The sequence below is a fragment of the Dendrobium catenatum genome, unplaced genomic scaffold, assembly GCF_001605985.2.
Source record: "Dendrobium catenatum unplaced genomic scaffold, ASM160598v2 fragScaff_scaffold_59, whole genome shotgun sequence".
Lineage (NCBI taxonomy): Eukaryota > Viridiplantae > Streptophyta > Magnoliopsida > Asparagales > Orchidaceae > Dendrobium > Dendrobium catenatum.
In genome coordinates this window covers 16,101-37,787 of record NW_021318521.1, presented here as the reverse complement: position 1 = coordinate 37,787, position 21,687 = coordinate 16,101, and the positions used below count along the sequence as shown (strand labels likewise).

Here is a 21,687-nt window from a genome sequence, read left to right as displayed (position 1 = left end):
TTAGGAAAAAAAAGAAGAATGAAGAGTGGTGAGAAGTCTAATCAGAAATGTGGAGTTCAGCCAAATTTTGGGAATCTTGGGAGTAATTCTTCTCAAGATCATAAGGCATCAGTAAACCTACCTTCATCTAATAAGTTTAATTTATTGTCTCAAGATTTTCCTGATGAAATGCCTCGAGTAGATGCTAAAGTGGATGAGAATATTCTTGAACCTGTTAAGTTTAATTAACCTTCTGTAGCTGAGAAAGCTTATTTTGTTGCTAAAAAAATTTTAGAGAATATCTTAGAGGTACAGCGGAATCTGAAGCTTGTGGGAATGCAGATTATAGTATTAATGAAGGAATTATAATGACTGTTTCAAGAGATGATGCAGACTCTATTTTTCAATTTGTGCTGAAGCAAAAGATATTTTAATGCTTCAAGCTTCTCTTGAAGCGGGAGAGATGATGCATGACAAGTAGAGATCTGAAGGTTTTTGTGGTGAGGGATAACCGCAGATATTGAAAATCTAGCACAATAATGATGATCCTAAGTTAAGTTCAATATCTTCTTGTCTTGTTAATAGTAATAAGGATTTAAGTTTATTTGGTGTAAAATAGAAAAAGCACTAAACAACTTAAATTCGTAGGACCTATTAAGGATTTTCCTAAAAAGAGGATAGTTGATTTTAATTTGAAGAGTGGAGGGAATTCAACTTTTGTTGGTTAATGTTGGCATTTGTGTTTTGGGTTGGTAGAAGAGATTATAATGGAGAAACTTCTCTTTATATTAGGGAAGTTGTGAGGGATATTGATGGTTGTTTTATTGATCTTCTGGATACTAAAATTCAGAAATCGTCTTGGGTTATTCAGTTATCCTTGGTTCAAGAAGATCTGAAACAAATAATTGAAGAGTCGGTTCCTAATCCTTCTCATGATAATAAGGGGAATCAATGTTTTTATAAGGATTTGGTTGCATCAACTAATGTGGAGTCTTCAGTGGCTGTTCCTGGCTCTAATTTGGAGACAGATGGGGAATCTACTGCTTCGGATATATTTGAAGACTTTTCCTTTGGCGAGATTGCTGATGATAAAGTTGAATTTTTAGTTTTTTTTTTTTATGAGTAGTTTTTTTTTTTATATATATTTGCATAATTGAATTATAGTAATGATATTTGAGATTTTTACTACTTTCACTTTTTATCTATTTGGGGACTCTGTGATACTAATCAACTTTTTAAGTTGTTAAATATTTGGTATCACCATCAACCCATTTGATTTAAAGTAAGAAATATGGGATCTCATTTTCATTATGATAATTTTATTTTGACAAATAATTTCTTCAATAAGATTCCTATCCTTTTGTTTGGATTAGGAACTCTTAGTTTTATTTCCTTTCTAGTTTGTATTAGGGTTTTTATTTCCTGCTTTTAATGCAATTTACATTCCTTCAAAAAAAAAAAAAAAAAAAAAAAGAATGGAGCGGTACATTGTTAAGAGTTTGAGATGCTTCTTATGTGTAAAATACGAAAATAATCTAAGGACTTCCCCAGATCTATTGTTCCATACAACAAAATTTAAGCAGTCGGTATCTTTTACAGAAAAGACCGTCACAAAACAAGTATAATACTTGTTAAATTTTACAATAGACGCATCAATTAGAGATACTCAATTGCAAAGCAAGAAAAGAAAGCAATTCATAAAAAAGAGAGAAAAAAAAAAACTCACAATTCACAAATGCAGGTGAAGTGCAAGAAATCTTTTTGGAGCCCAAGCATACAAAAAGAGTAACAAAAATAGGAAAAACAAAAATATTTTTATAGTTATACAGAGTTATTAATTCAAACATTCAATTCATTAATTCCATGAAGTCAAATAGTGTTCTCCAATGAACTGAAAGGAAACTGATTCGGCCATTGAACGGTATTTTTGGTAGGACGTAGACATGCAAGGTGACTATTTAGCTGATTGTTGCAAATTGGCAATTTACTAACAAAAACTGTAGCTTCCTTTTCCATTGGAACAGGAGCTCCCAAGGGATCCTGTAAAAACAACAGACAAGACATAGTGTTAAGATTTTAAAATTACTTATAATCTCAAGGTTACTGGAAGTCTGGGAAGAGTAAAGGATTTTGTTTGAATTGAAGTAATGTAGGAGAAACGAAATGAAATCTTAAGGTATACCATTCATCATTTCAACACTTATTGCGCAATTAGCTATTAGGTGTTTAGTTCCAATGTGAACTAATAGGGAATGAGATTTACTTAAGAAATAGGAATTAATGCATTTTGGCCATTTATAATTTTTGTCGCACAAGCATCGGAGCTTGATGTTGGGGGAAGATCTGAAGCCATGTAGTGGGATAAAGACTTGTTGTTGTTGTATGTTGTTATATGTTGTAAGCATCGGAGCTGTAAGGAAATAGAACATAGGTATAGATAAAGATTTTAAGGTTCTTGCAAATGAAGGGTGTGAGATGATGATGTAATCTGGAGTGGAAGATCTAATAAGCTCACTAATTAGAACATCACATTATAACTGCTAGAAATTAGTAAACATATGGGAAAACTGACATAGGCAAAGAGGCTTCCCATACCAATTGTTCCATGTGTGACAAAGAGGCCATTTTAATGAATGAATCATTGAAACTAGTGTTGTCATATTATTTAATACAGGTCAAGCCTCAAAAATTTTGAAAACATGCTTTTGTTATACGGCTGAATGATTAAGAAGCAAACGAAGTTAAGATCTCTAAGAGATTCCATGATAATGCTAAGTGAAGAAGTAATACAAACGGAACTTTGAAAAGGACAATGAGGTTACCGCGAGCAGCAGAAAAGTGAATGTCTGGTTTTTGCTGGATTCCTCAAGATGAGTTTCAATTAGCTTCCGCAAATCACTCAGGGTAGAATTCCTTAAGACCGAAAGTTTCATAATCATATTTCGTGAGAGCTCCTTTGATGCCTCCCATCTTACATAAACATTCATCATATCTGCTGCCTCGACTCCTATTGGTTCTTTGTTCTCTTTTGACTCCGTTTCCCTTTCACATGCGCTCAGCCTTGATATAGAGTTTTCACTAGGCTTTGGCTGAAGTACAAACTCCACTGAATGGATTTCTTTGGTGATTAACTCCTTGCACTGAGATAAAGGAGAAGATTGCATGGTTGCATCTTTTGGTTTTCTGTTCATGGGAGTTGGAACCGGGGCTTGTTGTGCTAATTCTCTGTGGTTACCACAAAGCCTGAATATATTCTGAATTCTTGTTCTTCTAGTAGAGTCAGAATCCTTTTCATTATCTACATCAGGTAGCCCATTCGGATCTTCAGTTAGGTTCTTTGATATTAAGGCTACATTAAGTCCTATGCACTTCTCCACATCTTTACCAACTTCTTCGTCCATGCTTTTTCTATCTTCCCCTTCATCGTCCCTCTCAAATATAGTGCTCAGGCAAACCATATCCGGGAAAAACTTAGGCTTATGAAAGCCAACATCCTCTTCTATACTAGAATTGTTACAATCCTGTTGAAAGCTATTGAAAGGTATCAAATTTGGACAATTCTGTTCCTTTATTATTTCCGTAATATCATGAACAGGTTGTAGATCGCCCATATCCAACTCCATTGATTTCTCCATTCCCTGATCTTCTACGCACATTTCAGCCAGTCGTTTTACAAATTTCACACCATCCCTGTCCGGTGAATGCAATTCACATTTAGTAGATTCCATTCCCTCTAATTGCTTCCTTAAAAAGTGGAGTTCCTCTTCTTGTTGATGCATTCTCTTCTCCATTTCCTTAAGTTCAAGACTCAAGGCCTGAGTCCTCTCATTGACCAGGCACTTGATCTCTTCTTCTTTTTCTGCTGCTCCCATTCCTTCAATGAGCTCAAGCTTAGATTGAAGTCCTAGTATTTCTTCCTCTTTACGCAAAAGCTCTCTTTGAACTTTGTTGAATTCCTTGTCTTTTAGCTTGTTCTCTATCTGTAGATTGTAAATGAACTGGTTCATTGCCACAATTCTTGATCTTAGTAGTGCTGAAGAATCTTCACTGCTTAGCTTATCCCTGGGAGTTGGCATGTGAGCAACACGGACAATGCACTTTGCCTTTGCCCCATATTCTAGAGTTGCAATAGTTTTGTGCATCTCTTTGGGATCAGGACTTGCACACAGAATCATTAGAATTTTTGATTTGTCATCTTCAAACGAATCCTACATAAAAATAGTACTTATAATATTACTTCATCGGAAAAGTACATGAATGTGCCAATTTGCAGAAAAACAAAATTGTGTCAGGTACCTATCCAGTAATGATTAGGATGAGATTTAAATCCCTTGAATTTCCTTTGAGATGGTGAAATACAAATTATATATTGCACCATCTTAAAGCAAATCCAAGGATTTTAAAGCCCTTCCTGAACAAAAATTTTGATCAGCATATATTGATACAATTTTTTCCGCAATTTTAACCTGTAAAAGCATTGTTAATTTGCTGTCTCGGAAAGGAATGTGGGAATCTCCGTTGGCAATGGACTCGACGACCCTTTTCAATGCTATATTTCCTTGGTTGATTTTTGCCGTCTAAAAAAGTAATCATTAGATATCGAAGCTGGAAAAGAAATTTTTGTATGATAAAAACTACAAATTCAATGAGCTATAAAAATACAAGAAACAGTTTAGTTATATACTATATAATACAACCATTTTTTATAACATGAATAAATGAGGAAAACTAAAAGTGGTAAACAAAAGTTATGTAAACGATAACAACAATAACATTATTAAGCATTTATCACACGATGTGGTTGGCTACATTTTTTTTCCATTGTGTCCTATTAAGAGTCAAATTCTCATTTAAATATAATAAAATAGGTTATTTCTAATACTTTCTAACCAAGCCCTTTTTGGCCTACCACTACTTTTGTTAACATGCGCTAAATCTAATACATCTACTCTCCTAACCGGGTCATCAGAAGATTGATATTTTTTGTGACCAAACCATCTAAGGCGACTGAAGCCCCGAAAGAGAACTGGAAGGTTTTGTTAGATAGTCGACAACCAGCAAAAAACTTGTTGAATAATCATGACACAAATCCCATAATACATTGTGTTAATTCACATGTAGTGGAATAAAGGCTTGATATTATTATTGTAATGGAGCTACTCCAATCTTTTCATGTATATACTCTGATAAGGTAGGGCATGACAAGGCAAGAAAGACGGTTAAGGGGGTAGGGTCCTGCAAGGAATTAATATATTACATTAGGAGGAAATAAATTAGGAAAACCTTATCTAATGAGATCATTTCCTAATTGAATTATTTTTAAATTAAGTTGTGAGATATATTAGGAAGGGGTTTGAATTAGAGAATCCTTTCCTAAAAAGATTCTTTTCTAATTAAATTATTTTCAAATTAATGAGGGAGATATATTAGGAAGGCGGCTAATTTAGGAGAGAGGAAGCCTATTTAAGTCTATAGTATGATTTATTTTATTCTTATGAAGAATTTTGTCTGAGTACTGCAGTTTTCTTTTGTGAGGGATCCTAACAACATCTAAGGTTTGGGAGAGAAGAACCTCTCGAAAGAGGATCAATTCTATCTTGCATCATGTTATTTGATTTCCTAGCGATCAAATTCTATTATTTTACTGAAATTTACCATTGTTCGTTGATTTTTGTCGTGCAAGAGCTATCAAATTTGTATCAGTGCATATTCTTGGACAAAAATCCAAGTTTTTGTTGTTGATTTCTGCTGCGATCTTCCTTAACATCTGCTGATTTCTGCTGTTTGGAGGGCATAATCAAGTCAAAGTTGCTTTTTTTTCACCGGGAAGACCTTGATTCGGGTACCAATGGCCGAAAAAAGAGTTGAAGCGTTGGAAGAAAGGTTGGAGGAGGAAGTAGGAAAACTACGAGCAAAAGTGGGATCAATAAATGAATGTATTTCAACGATAGAAGAAAGGTTTGGGAACACGGAGGAAATGATGAGCTTTATACTTAAAAGGTTCCGTCGAGAGCAAAAAGAAATCAGGAAGATGAGATACGGAGGGAAGACAAGGAGGAGGAAATTTCGAAGGAGGAAACACCCCACTTGGAGCCTATTCCGAGAAGGGGGATGGGTAGGGAGTATGTAGGAAGGAGGGAATACGAAGAAGAGGGCAGGCGGGCTGGATTTGGAGGAAGAAGGGGATATAAACGAAGAAGGGAAAATGGGGAATAGTGGAGGGACCACCATGCTAGTGCCATAGGAGGTATGGGGGGAAGAAGGGGTACATTGGGGCGGAGGGGATCAGAAGATTAGGAAGACGAAAATACTTGTATTTGAAGGAGATGACGCACACGGGTGTATATACAGAGTGGAGAAATATTTTATAGTGAACGGGTTGACAGAAGATGAGAGACTGATGGTCGCCACCCAATCTCTGGAAGGAAAAGCACTGTCATCATACCAATGGCGAGAGACAAGGTATCTAATCCATTTATGGGATGAGTTCAGAGAATGCTTGCTGGAGCGCTTTCAAGTCCAACAGGATGGGAATTATTATGAGCAATTCTTTGCCTTGTCACAAGAGGGCACTGTAATGGAGTATCGAAAAATATTTGAGCTTATGTCAGGACGTATAGAAAGGTTATTAGAGGCAATATTGGAGAGCAAATTCATGAAAGGCCTCAAACCAGAGTTGAGAGAAGCGGTACGAGTGGCAAGGCCCCAGGATCTGGGAGAGGTGATGGAGTTAGCACAGATGATTGAGAATAAGAAGTCACTAAATAAGAGTAGTAAAGGAGGCAGTGGAGGAGGCTCTTACCACACGACTACTACTTTCCTGGTACCTACGGTGCAGACCGTACCAATTAAAAGGGTGATGTCAAAGGAGGGCAGTTCGGGAACCCGACTAAGAGGAGATTTAAAGAGGCTGGCTGAGACTGAATTACAAGACAAGAGAGCAAAAGGGCTATGTTTCATATGTGATGAGAAATTTACACCAGGACATAAGTGTAAAAATCGCACATTACAGGTTCTCAATGTGTGTGATGAGGAAGAGGCGATGAAGAAGAGGAATTGAAGGAGGAAGATGAGGAAGAGGAGCTCGTGCATTTGGAGGTGACAAAAGTTTCAATGAACTCTATAGTGGGGTTCACCACAAATCACACTATGAAGGTAAGGGGACATATAGGAGGAGAGGCTGTGGAAGCCTAGTGGAAAACGGGGCATTACCCACAACTTTATAGCAAACCCGGTGGTAGAAAAACTAGGGCTGAAACTTGTAGACACGGGAGGATTTGGAGTGATGATAAGAATAAGAAAAGTAGAGAGGAGCAAAGGGATATGTCAAAGTTTGGTGGTAGAGCAGCAAGGGATCCATATCAGGGAGGATTTCCTTCCCTTGGAAATAGGAAGTATTGAAATGGAAACATACTTTGGCGGAGGCCAAGCTGAACTAGAAGGCTTTGCTTTGGAGATTTAGGTAGAGGGGAGAAGGGTGGTAATTAAGGGAGACCCCAACTTATTAAATGCAATGGTTTCGTTGAAAACCATGGTTCGTGCCTTTCAAGGGCAAGGAGGGGGATTCTTGGTGGAGCTCCAAAATCTTGAGGGAGAAGAGACAAAGGGTAGAGAAGACATTCCCGACAATTTCAAGCCCTTGCTTCAACATGTCAAGGAGGTATTCCAGCTTCCCCAAGGACTGCCACACCCACGGGAACACGAGCACTCTATTGTTTTGAAGGAGGGAGTTTCCCCCATTAATGTTCGGCCCTATCGATACCCCAAGATCTAAAAGGATGAGATTGAGAAACTGATTCAGGAGATACTTGGAGTTGAAATCAACAGGCTTAGTGTAAGCCTCTTCCCAAGTCTTGTATTGTTGGTGACGAAGAAGGATGGGAGCTGAAGGTTCTGCATAGACTATCGTGCTTTAAATAAGAAAACAATATCAAACAAGTTTCCCATACCGATCATCGATGAGTTGTTAGATGAGTTGCATAGATCTGTAATATTTTCCAAGATCAACTTGAAATATGGATATCATCAAATTAGAATGTGACCATAAGATATCCATAAGATAGCTTTTTCGGACACACGAAGGGCGTTATGAGTTTTTGGTGATGTCGTTTGTCCTCAGTAACGCACTGGCCACCTTCCAATCCCTAATGAACAGGATATTCTAGACCTACTTACAAAGGTTTGTGTTAGTTTTTTTTTATGATATATTGGTTTATAGTAGGTCCAAAGGGGAGCATTTGGAGCATATAGGAGTTGTGTTGTCGTCCTTATGGGAGCGCTCCTTATATACCAATAAGAAGAGATGTTTGTTTGTCTAGCCCAGAGTGGAGTACTTGGAGCATGTAATATCTTAAGAGAGAGTTACAGTGGACTAGAGTAAGATTGAGGCCATTCTTAGATGGCCCATACCCAAAAATCTGAAAGAACTAAAAGGATTATTGGGACTCACCGGTTACTATAAAAAATTTGTGAAAGGATACAGATCAATTGCAAGGCCATTGACAGAACAACTCAAGAAGGACAACTTCAAGAGGGGAGAATCGACCATCCAGGCTTTTGAGGAGTTGAAAAAAGCTTTGACCACTATGCAAGTCTTAGCCCTTCTAGATTTTAGCTAGTATTTTATTGTGCAGATAGACACCTCGGGTTTTTGGCTAGGAGCATAACTTATGCAGAACCAGAGGCCAGCATCCTATTTTAGTCAGGTGTTGATGGCCCGAGCCAGGCTCAAATAAATCTACGAGAGGGAATTGATGGAAATTGTGCTAACCATCAGAAATGGCGACAGAATCTCCGTGGAAGATATTTCATCATCAGTACAGACCATAAAAGTTTGAAATATTTGTTGGAGCAGAGAATGGTCACTGAAGAATATCAGAGGTGTCTTTCCAAGTTATTGGGTTATGACTTTGAAATCCAATACCGACCCGAAGTAGAAAACAAAGTAGCAGATGGGTTATCTTGGTGCATGGGCACCCTAGATGATGGCATCGTACGTGCCTTTGGTGGTTGACTAGAACGCGCAGGAAAAATGGACAACCATCCAGGATAATCAGTAGTGGGACAGAAGTTGCTTCATGAGGGGTGCTTTGTGCTTCCAAAGACCTCTTCTTGCATTCCCTACTTACTCCACGAGTTCCATGGTATGGCTATTGAGGGGCATGTGGGGGGCCAAAAAACATACCGTCAGCTATCTGTAGAGTTGTATTGGGAGGGAATAAAGAAGGATGTTGAGAAGATGGTGGTTAGCTGTGACATATGTCAAAGGCACAAGTATTTAGCAATGTCTCAAGGAGGGCTCCTCCAGCCATTAGCTTTGCCAGAAAAGGTGTGGGAAGAGGTGATCATGGATTTCATTGAAGGGTTGCCAAAGTTAGAAGGATACACTGTGATTATGGTGGTAGTGGATCAACTAAATAAGTATGCCCATTTTATTTCCATTCGCCACCCGTGTACTGCAGTATCAATAGCGATGGTTTTCATTAGAGAGGTGGTGAAATTAAATGGGATACCAGAATCGATCGTTTCGAATTGAGATAGGATCATTCTAAGCCAGTTCTGGAAAGAGTTGTTCAAGATGCAGGGGATCATTCCAAAAAGAAGCACTTCTTATCATCCTCAAACCGACGGGCAAACAAAGGTGGTCAATCTTAGTGTGGAAACTTATCTACAGTGCTTTATATTAGACACACCCAGGTTGTGGGCAAAATGATTGGCATGGGCAGAATATTGGTATAACACTTCCTATCATTTAGCAACTCAAATCACACCATTCAGACAATTATATAGAAGAGATCCACTGCACTTGATATATTATGAACATGGTAGCACATTGGTGGCTTCAGTAGAGCAGTATTTGAAGGACAGAAACTGAATATTGGTAGAACTAAAAGGGCATTTGTTGAGAGCCTAGCAAATTATGAAAACGAAAGAAGATGCACTAAGGAGGGGCATTCAGTTTAAAGTAGGGGAAATAGTTTATGTGAAGCTCTGCCCCTACAGATAGAAATCTTTGGCACAAAGGCAGAATGATAAGTTATCACCCAGAAATTTTGGTCCTTCCGAGATAGTGGAGAGCATCGGGGCCATGGCTTATCGCCTACTGTTACCACCATTGTCAGCCATCCACTCGGTGTTTCATGTATCCCAGTTGCGATGGGCGATATGAGAGCATACTCCATCTTCTTTACTTCACCTGACATTGACGAACGACATGGAGGTGTTAATGTAACCATTAAAGGTCAAAGGAGTGCGTCAGGGATTAAAAGGAAGAAAAGAGGTGTTGATCAGGTGGGAACACCTACCATAGCATGAGGTCACGTGGAAGGATTACCAAACTATTCAGCAGCAGTTTCCTGTATTCCACCTTGAGGATAAGGTGGAACTTTTAAGAGGGGGGGGAGTGGGGGGGGGGAGTATTAGTACGACAGGGTTGAACAAGGCAAAAAGAAGGTTAAGGGGGTGGGGCCAAGCAGGGTATTAATTAATTATATTAGGAGGAAATAAATTAGGAAAATTATTCCTAATGAGATTATTTCCTAATTTAATTATTTTCAAATTAAGGATGGAGATATCTTAGAAAGCAGACTGAATTAGGAAATCCTTTCCTAATTGAATTATTTTCATATTAATAAGGGAGATATATTAGGAAGGGGGATGATTTAGGAAGGAGGGAGAAAGCCTATTTAAGTCCATAGTAGGGTTTATTTTATTCTTATGCAGAATTTTGTCTTGAGTGTTATAGTTTTCTTTTGTCAAGGATCCTAGCAGCATCTAGGGTTTGGTAGAGAAGATCCTCCTCTCAAAAGATGATCAATTGTATCTTGCTTCTTGTTATTTGATTTTCGAGCAATGAAATTCTATTATTTTACTGAAATTTAATTATTGTTCGTAGATTTTTGTGGTACAAGATGTATCATACTCATTTTTCATTCTCTCTCAAAGTGTAAAACCAATTATTCAATTGAGCATCCTCATCTCTGTAACACATAACATAATTTTCAAATTAATGAGGGAGATGTATTAGGAAGGGGCTGATTTAGGAAGGAGGGAGAAAGCCTATTTATGTCCATAGTAGGGTTTATTTTATTCTTATGCATAATTTTGTCTTGAGTGTTGTAGTTTTCTTTTGTGAGGGATCCTAGCAGCGTCTAGGGTTTGGGAGAGAGGATCCTCCTCTCATCAATTGTATCTTGCTTCTTGTTATTGATTTCCTAGCAATAAAATTCTATTATTTTGCTGAAATTTATTGTTGTTCGTTGATTTTTGTGGTGAAAGACGTATTATACTCATTTTGCATTCTATCTCAAAGTGTTAAACTAATCATTCAATTGAGCATCCTCATCTCTGCAACACTTAACATAATTTTATGCTTCTCTTTTACTGACCAACATTTTGAGCCACAAAGCACTGTAGGTCTCACCACCATCTTATAAAAATTTTCGTTAAGTTTGATGGGCACATTTCTATCACACAATAGACTTAATGCATTCCTCAACTTCAACCATCAAACTTGAATTCTACAAATAACATCCCCATCACTTTGAAAAATAAACCAAAGATATCTAAAACATGCTCTCTTTTAATGAATTGATCGCCCAATGTTACAATCTCACCAGTAGATATATTACTACAAAAATTACACTCCATGTATTCTGATTTAGATGTACTCAAAAGAAAACCTTTTGACTCCATGGTTAACGTCCATAATTCAAGTTTTTTTTCTTCTCCCTCTCTAGTTTTATTAGCAAGAAGAACATCACAACAAAAAGCATACAGCATGGTACATACTTTGCAAATATCCAATAAGAACATGCACAACCAAATCAAAAATATATGAGCTTAAAACTAATCTTTTAAGTAATCCAACTAAAATTGGAAAATACTAGGTCAACCCACCTTGGGTTTGAGCATAAGTAATAACTCTAGTACATATAACCTTAATGACTTCAATATAAGCATTATTAACTCCTTTTTTTTCTAAAACTCTTTAGAGCACTTCTCTTGGAACTTTATAATATGTTTTATGTAAATCTATAAATATCATATGTTGATCCTCCTTAAACTCTCTATACATCTCCATTAAACCTTTTTAACATATGTATAGCTTCCATAGTAGACCTCGGTATGAATCCAAATTGGTTTTGAGAAATATTAGTATCACATTGCAACCTTAGCTCAATTACTCTCTCTTATAATTGTTACACATTAACTTAATTCATCTATAATTTGCACATTCTTGTGCAACATCTTTATCTTAAAAATTAGAACCAACAAACTCCTCAACTCATTGGGCAATTAAAAAGTTTAGTAAGCTAGGAATGTCATTGAGCTCGTAAGTGTTTCCACACCTCTATTATAATATCATTAGGTCACAATAATTTTCAACACTTCATTTTTTGTAAAGCCTCTCCAACTTCATTTTTACTAATATAAAAATAAAAATAAAATTCTTTATTTTCATTTAGATTGCTAAAGCCACTAAAGTCAATCGTTTTTTCACAATTTTTACTAAAAAGCTTATCGAAATATCTCATCCACCTATGTTGAATATCCTCTTCTAAAAAAAACGCTTTTTGATCTTTATATTTAATGCACTTCAATTGAACTAGATCCTTCTTCTATCTCTTTGCTTGACTAACTTATACATACATTTTTGCTGCCCTTAATAGTATCTAATCTATTCTATAAATCATTAAATACTAATTTCTTTACATCGCAAATTACTTTCTTAAAATAAAAGCTATGTAAACATAGAATAAAAATAAAAAGCGGAGTAATTCAAAAAAATTCTACATAATGAACAAAGATTGGAAAGAAAAATTAAGTTTACCTGCATCTTTGCCTCAAATCCAGCTTGGCCTGCTTGCTCTATATTCTCGGAGCCAGCCATGTCAACAAGCATAAGCCTTCCTCCAACAGATGGTACATCCAAGATGATCTGCAAGAAAATTTCAGGAGAGCAACTAATATGCAACAACTTGAAGATAAATTTTGTATCTTTTAAAGGGTACAAAGAAAAAAGTTAATGAACTGACCACACAATGGCTTCGAGAACTTCTTTCATTCAACAAAGTGCTTTTAACAATCCTACGTTTCTCAACTTTTGCAACTTCTCTAGATATTTTCCCAGCTTCATTTCCGCATATATAAGTTGCATTCTTTGCCTTTCTTCCCATCACTTCCAGTCTTGCCTGTGTAGCGACAGTAGTTTGAACAGATAATTCTTATGAACAAAAATAGTAAGATAATGTGGTTATTTAACCAACTGATTATTTACCTTCTTTTGCAAAAAAAATCGGAGAATGAAGTATCATCATTACATGGGCATTAATAGATAAAGAGAAAACAAACGCTAAATTGACAAAGCCCAAAAAATCAAAGACGATAACCTATGCCACAACTTGATATTCAGTAGCAAAGGTCTTTCTAACAAATCAGGTTAATAATAACCTGCAGATACAGTTGAAAAGCACGTTATGTATAGACAAAGAACAATTTTGATTATAAAATTCGCCATATTTTGTTACGAAGTGAAAGGAAGCGAAGTCAATAAAGTCAATACCATTGCAGAAAATGCAGGTGAATGTCTAGAAAGTTGCAGCGAAGTGAGAGAAATTAAGTAAATGGGGCAAGTTCAAGTGCAGCAGACAAGTTTTCAAAATGAACTTTTTCAATAGAATTTTACTGTCAGAAAACACTACATCAGAATGCAGAAAATAAATCGGGGAAAAAAATTAACATGATCACGAGCAATAAAATAAGTGTCCCTCTGCTCATTCCATTATGTATTATCAAATATGCACTAAACACAGTACAAAGAATTTGTAGGGAAAAAAATGGTAGAAATACCAGTTTTTTAGAGTGGAGAGAACACAAGTGGATGCTGTGCTTAACTGATGTACATAGATGAAATATGAATAGCATTCAGGCAATAATTAAGGCTCTGATCTTCTTTTGTATATTCTTGTGAAAAAAGCAATATCCTGTATTGTCATACTGGCAAAAAATAGCAACTTATACGAATAAACAGGAAGGAAATTCTATTAGATAACTACAAATTTCAGCCGACTTACGATAACACTAACTTTTGGATAAGTAAAATAAGCTAAATATCATGGATTACTTGTTTCAGCCAGTAAATGTAGACTTTGCCATTTATTTTGCCAAAAAGCAGCAATTCTCAAGCAAAAAAAGTTAAAGTTAGAAAAAAAAAATGTAAGGCTCAACAGAAATGCATAGAAATTTTCTCTCAGAATTCTCCGGCCTTGTAGAAAAAAATAGTGGCTGGAATCACAAAACCAAACTCGGAACAACCCCAGCAATATAAAGTTCTATAAAAAAAATTGGTGTGCAGATGCTTGATGGCAATATGGCCAGAGATCGCATTACTCCTAGGTATGTGCACCAAACTAATGAGGCTGTAACATACTGTTGTGTAATACAACCTCATTGGTTCTACACATCTACATGCACACAATGGTAGAATCATGGAAAGGTGATGTAGAACTAAATGCGTAGGTAAGTATGCAATGTTTGAGATTACACGCATTTTAAATTAGAACAACAATAATTAAATTTACTATAGGCGATTTTAAATAAATCTTGAAAACAAGAAGGATGTGAGCTAAACCTAGGCCAAATTACATGAAAAGACTTAGAATCATGAATAATCAGTTCTAATCAAGCTTAGTATAACACGGGGAATTTTCAAAGGAAATCCCTAAATTAACATTTAGATTAGACACTACTAGGATCCACTCACTCACACTCTTGTGGTTTGGCTAAGCGGAGATAGATTACACAACCTTTATGATGTCACAATTAAAGGGAAAACTTAGAAAAGCAAAGACTTGGAGGAGAAGCTCACATTCATCAAGCTTTCGAAATGATTCACCACTGAGTGGGAGAGAGTTCTTCGTCAATAGCGGCGGCAAGGGAAAACTTAGATAATTCTTTCAAAGTAGCCTTCAACAGTTCAGTCAACCTCGAAGTTGACGTCGAAGAATGGAGACTCGAGGATGTCAACTTGCCCTTGATCAGCCATCCATGAAGGGGCATCAAATTACAAGGTTATGGACTTCTGGAAAGCAACCGGTGACCTTCCAGATGGCAAGACAGCAGGGAGAGGTTGCAAGAATTTCTGAGCAGCACTTGATTTGCTACTGGACAGTAAGTTTGGAAACTAAGGGAAGCATGGCAAAAGGATTAGGTTGCTGAAATTATAGGACAACAACCTCAGGTTGAGTGGATTTAATTTGGGAGGGAAAAGAATAGAGAAATAAAGGTAGGATTTGGTGGGGGAGGGGAAAGGGATTTAATTCTAGGCTCCAATTTGAGTTGGAAGCATTAAAGGGAAGAATTATTTGGAGGAGAGAGGGTAGGGCGGCAGGTGTGGAGGTGGGGAGATGATGTGGGAGGATTTAAGAGAGTTTACAAAATTGAATTAATAAATAAGGAAAGGAAAATCATGATAGGTCTCCAATTAAATTTGATTGTGAGGATAAAAGGAAGGTTCCTAATATAATTTATCCTATTTTAAGAAAGAATTTCAAATTCAAATGAATTTAATTTTGAATTTTGAAAACTTTCCTAATTTAAGATGTACCGAATAAGAAGGCTTTGAATAATCAATCTGAATTTTGGAGGCAATGGAAAGGGAGGTGGCTGGCAGCTAGGGAATTGGAGATGGGCCTAGGGTTTTGTCCAACAGCTAGGGAGGGGAGGAGACTTAGGGCCGGCGGATGGGGAGGGAATTTCGTGGATTTGGCCGGCGGTTAGAAGAGGGATTAGGGGGCTAGGTATGGATGGTCGGCGGCATGTAGGGTGAAAGAGGAGGGGATAGGGCTTGGCCGGCGGCTTCTCGAGAAGATTTGGCCGGTGGTTCGTGGAGGAGCAGTGGAGAAAGAAGGTTAACCACAAGCCCGGACGCTTCCTGCGGTTGGGTGCTCCCTTTGCCCTCACCTAGGGTTTTTACTCTCAAGATGACTCTTTCAACTCTTCCAAGCACAAGTGCAAAAATTTGTTTGTAATAATATTCATTATTTCCCATTACAATAACAAAACAAAACAAAAGACAAAAGTGCTCCCTGGGATCACAAGCACCTACTCCCTCAAGTGAGGGTAAAACTAAAAAAGAAACAACAACAAATCAAATACAACTAATAACTCAAAAATAAAGCGGTGCAACCATGGCCGTAGATCATCGGCCTCGTCTCTGGTAAACTCTCCATGGTTGGATGTCCTCATCAAAAGGCTTGGGGCAATTGCACCCAAAATTGTGGCAAATCTCTACATATTATACATTGCATTGAAAATTTTGCCATTTTAAATTTAAATGAATAATTATATTTTTAATATCAATTATATTTTTAAAACTAGTTATCAATCATATATTTATTCCTTAACATCAATTAATTTATCATATTTTAATTATATATGAATATCATAATTAAATTAATTTATTTAAATTATTATCAATCATATATATTCTTCTTTACTTTAATAATTTTTTTAAGTTATTATCAATGATACATATATATATTAATGATAATAATTTATGAAATTATTGAAGTTAAAAAAAAAAAAAAAGCTCTTGAAATCCTTTGATTGACTGCAATAACTAAAAATATATTTTCATCAATTAAGATTGTCTGAATAATGTTATGACATAAGAAGGAAGATGATTTTCTTCTAAATAATTCATTGATAGCATATTTTGAGAAGATAGTACAATATGTTTTAAAGCAGGATTAATCGTAAATGATTTTTATGCAATGAAAAGGTGTCAAGCACAATTTCAGATGTCTAAATATAATAGTTAGATTGTAAGTTATTTTTTTTACTTTGTAGGATGTTCATATTTATAAATTTGTTTATTGAGAAAAGGACCAAAATGGTACCTTAACTCTTTGTGAGTGACCAAAATGATCCAAAACTCTTTTGTGGGACGAGTTTGGTCCCTCGACTCCTTAAAATTGAACGATCTTTATCCTAACATCCAATGTTTGAGTTAATGGTTCTAAATGTAATTTTTAAATAATTATAATTTTTCTAAAAAAATTATTAAATATTTCTTTAATAAAAAAATTAATAATAATTTAAGTTTTAATTTCAAAAGTTTTAGTCATATTTTATAAAATATGATTAGTAAAAATATATGTGACGAAGTTGAAAATAACATCTATTTAATTTTATTTCTCTAAATCAATAAATATCATATTTTATAAAATATGATTAAAACTTTTGAAATTAAAACTAAAATTATTATTAATTTTTTATTAAGGAAATATTTAATATTTTTTAAAAAAATTATAATTACTTAAAAAATTATGTTTAATAAAAGTTAAATTAAAAAATTATCAAAATTTTCTTACATTTAACAGCATTTATAACTCGAACATTAGATGTTAGGACAAAAAATGTCCCATTTTAAATAGTTATTAGACCATATTGTTCTCTCAAAAGAGTTAAGGACTATTTTAATCACTCACAAATAGTTGAGAGACCATTTTGGCCATTTTCTCTTTTTGTATCTATTTATATTAGTTCAAAATGTAGAATATCTAATTTTTATTTATTTAGTAAGCTTTTTTTATTTTGCCAACTCTCTCTTTCAATCCTGATTCAGCCACTAGGTGAACATAGTTATCCATAGCTAATAATTTACTAATCTAAGGGCTTCAAACCAATACACATTAGTAATAAGACAATTTAATTTGATTCTAACATATCAAGTGGGTTTGTGCAAGGGTAGACGGACCAATATGTTAGGGTGGGTAATTGCCCGTCCTCACTTCTCATTTTTCTTTATAAGGAAAAATGATATGCACAATAGAGGTTGAATTTCTTTTTTTTTTTATTAAAACCCTTAACCCTTCCCCTACCTGATCCTACCACCATGCCTTATTGCAAAGAAGCATGCAAGAGAGAATTTGTTTAGCAAAATTTGATTCCTTTTTTGGAAAACTGAGAAAGTTTTTTGTTTGTAGTCTTATAATCATGAAACCTATAGCTTTAGAAAAGAAAGAAGTTTTATGTTGAAGCTTTAATTAGCTTCTTTTTCTTCTTAATCTATACTAAAATAACGGTGAGCTTATGAGAGAGGATGGTCATATCATTTTCAAGAACATTTTTTAGCTAGTTTTGAATACCTAATGCAATTAAAACTTAAATTTCTTTTTGATTATATATTATATTTTATTTGAAAGGACCGTGTTTAAGTGTGATTATGACAGTACTTTCCTACTCTTAATTTTATATTAAAAATTTCTCTCTCTCTCTCTCCTATCAAATTTACCTTGCCCCATTTTTCTCTTATTATTTGCAACGACTATTATATATTTATAATTATAGAGCTTGAGGGAGGAAATTTAACATTTGAAGTAGCATTCCAATCAATTGAGATAACTCATTTTTTTCTGAAAGAAAATTAGTATAAGGATGATAGCTTTTAGTTCAACTCATTTATTTTCTGTATATATCATTATTCAATTTCATTTTGTTATCACATTAGTTTATGCGAGTTATACAAAAACACTTGAGAGAGAATAATAATCACTTTTCTAGCAATAGTTTAAATGTATTGATATTTGAAGAGGATAGAACAAGTGGAGATTGATATTGACAATAATCTAGCTAACACTAGAATTCAACCTTTGAATAGAAGCTATGACGTTAATGAAATGGATAAATTTCAGAGAACATAATTGGTTAAGGGACCCATAAACCAAAAAATTATGATTTCCCCCATACAATGATGAATGATCTTGCACGAAAGTTTGATCTTTAAGTTGGAGTGGCCTTAGCAAGAGAATAAATGTAATTAAAAAAAAATATCATCTTTAAGCGGGATTGCTAATCTTGTAAGAGAAATGGTTAAAGTAAAAAAAAAGGATAATTTCTATCCCTTACTTTATAGGCCTATTATTTTGATATTAATTTTATCAATTGCTACTGATATAGAAGTGAAAATTGTTACACATCAATTGATTAATAGAATCTATGATGAATAGCTCAATAGCTGACAAATAACATAAATTGAAGAAGAAATATTTGACTTATTCTATCTAATATTATTAAAAATGCATAAAAAGATTGATAAGCTTATAATTATTATTCAAATTATCAATCATAAGGAAATACAAGACTTTATTTTGAATTGTATTTTCCATTTTATTCATTTTTTAACATAAGTAATATATTTGCCAACCCTCAAAAAGACTAGTTCTGCACTTGAGTTTGTGGATAGAACATGTTTTGGGAAAAAAATATTTTATTTTTCACTTATTTTGTTTGTGATATTAAAATCATTAAATTTAAGAGATTATTTTAAGCATGAAGTTCATGTTAATTTCTAAGAACAACCTACAAAAATTTTGATTTAGAAAATTTATTATTGCCGAAAACATATTTTTTAACTGAAGGCAACCAAATGAAACTTAATACTAGAAGCTTCCGGTTACAAACAAATGCACCTACAGGTCCAAATATTCAACTCAAATGCATTACTTAGAAACACAAGTGACACACATCCTGACTTCCAGCAAGGAATCATGAACAAAACTTCAGCTATTGAAAATACGCCAGACTTCCAGCAGGAAATCAAGAACAAAAAAATGTTTGTAATTTTTATTTTTTTTTAATGTTAAATTGAAATCATTAAATTGAGGAGGTTGACGTAGAGTTGATGTTAATTTCTAACTACACCCTAGCAAATAATTGATTTCGAGAATTTTCTTATTTTCAAAAAACATAATTTTTAACTTAAAGCAACCAAATGAGATAAAAACCAAAAGTTTCCTGATAAAAACAGAAAAGTCACGCTCCAACGTAATCAAAGCAGTAACTATCTGCACTACTAATGATCCTAAAGTTATAACTAAGGAAAACGTACACAAACGAATAAGGGCTCACATCATTCAACTCAAAAGGGCATTACTGAGAAGCAAAATATCAAATAAACACAATTAACAATCACCCTGACTTACAGCAAAGAATCAAGAACAAGACTCACCTTGGGAGTGCTCCCCTTCGGTAGCGCAATCCCATCAGTTCCAGCACCATTACCATTCCAACCAGAAAGAAGATCATAAATCTCCTCATTATATATCTCCAGAACTGCAACTTGGACAAACAACGTAATCCCAAATCCCGCAACTTCCATGCCACCATCCCTATCCCCTTCCCCAAGAATATCCTTAAGAGCCATGTACACGATCCCCGATTCCTTCAGGCCCCCAAACATGGTATGGCTCTTCCCAGCCCCCGTTGGGCCGTACATCATGATGGTGCACTTTGCACCGGATCGCACCACCTTGACTCTCGACTCCACGAATCTCCTATAGAAACCCTCAAGGTCCTCGTTCTCGGAGAGGGAGACGCCGTCAAGGCTGAAATCCCTGTAGCCCACATCGGAGCGCACGCGGAGAGAGCGACCGTCGCCGGATATTTCTAAGGCGGAGGAAGACAACGAGGATTTGTCCTTGCGGTCGGGAAGGTCGCGGATCCGGCTAATAACTTCGACTGGGTGTTCTGTTGGGGTTACGGAGAGAGGATTGAGAGATGTATGCGGGTAGGTGCTGCCTTTCGGGTTGGGGAAGTTGAGGCGGTGTTTTGACTGAGGTGTTTTTGTTGGGGTTTGGCAGCTTGGAATAAGGGATTTTTGGTAGGGCGTGGGAGCCATTGCAGAGATGGATCAGAGATGTTTGTTTGAAGAAGATTAGTGAGGGTTTGAGGGCCTTTGACGATTCTTGTGCTTCTTTGAGACAACGAGCAAAAGGAGCAATAGACGGAGCAATGTGAGAGAGAGAGAGAGCATAGTCGGAAAATGAGTTTTGCTTTGTTTTTAAATTTATTACCGGCTAGGGATGTTTTGAAGTTTGAAAAAGCAGTGGACCGTTAGGGATTCCGACGGCTCTTTTGTTACTCGTCTGCATTTTTTTTTTGGAAAATTGAGAGCTAGCCTATTCTATAAAAAGAACAAGGATTACAAAATTACACCAAAAAATAACTTAGCCAACAAAAAGAGGCTAAGACAAAATGGTAATAATCGAAAAAATACAACTCAGAGAAAAGGAGAAAAAAAAAAAACAGACAGAAACCCTGTCTGGTCGGGACTCAGAATGATCAAGTATGATCATTAAAAGAAATCAGAACCTCCTTTGGTTGCCCGAAGACCATCAGGCGTCATCATTGTCCATGACCCAAAATATAGCATGCCAAAATAGAATTTGATCCACGACAACCGCAACCGAATCGAAAAGGGGTCTGCCAAGACTTATATTCATGCAACAACACCATAAGCCATAGAACACTGTTAGCCGACGAGAAGATTGGGTAGCAAAAAAATGCCACCAACAAACTAGAATTTCGTTAAGAGCAAAATATATACTCTTGTAATAGTACCAGCAACCGAAAACAATGAGGCAGCAGACAGGTTGGGCAGTAAATAAATGCCACAAACAAATCAGAAAATCCATTAATAGCCAAACAAACGTGAAACGTAAGTCACCAGGCACCTTAAACCACCATAGAGAATCACAGTTGAAGAGGAATAACAAAAACAGACTGCCAACCAAGTGTAAAAGACGTTCCAGCAGAGCAAAGCAAAGACAAATAATCTCAGACGACACTGTCAGCATTAAGATAATTGAAGTTTCTCTTTTAACAGGTACCCTCTTTTCCACTTATCAAGCTTAAGATATAATG

The 21,687-nt window shown here is 35.6% G+C and overlaps 1 protein-coding gene across 1 annotated transcript; it reads right to left on the bottom strand.

Moving 5' to 3' along the window:
• Positions 1-1,699: 1,699 nt before the first annotated feature.
• On the bottom strand, positions 1,700-20,896 carry LOC110109660 (kinesin-like protein KIN-10A). Its single transcript, XM_020840844.2, has 6 exons — positions 19,994-20,896; positions 13,017-13,172; positions 12,812-12,919; positions 4,446-4,556; positions 2,802-4,187; positions 1,700-2,019 (listed from the first exon to the last, which is right to left on the bottom strand). The coding sequence occupies exons 1-6, from the start codon at positions 20,660-20,662 to the stop codon at positions 1,849-1,851; spliced, it is 2,601 nt and encodes an 866-aa protein (XP_020696503.1). The 5' UTR covers positions 20,663-20,896; the 3' UTR covers positions 1,700-1,848.
• Positions 20,897-21,687: the final 791 nt, after the last annotated feature.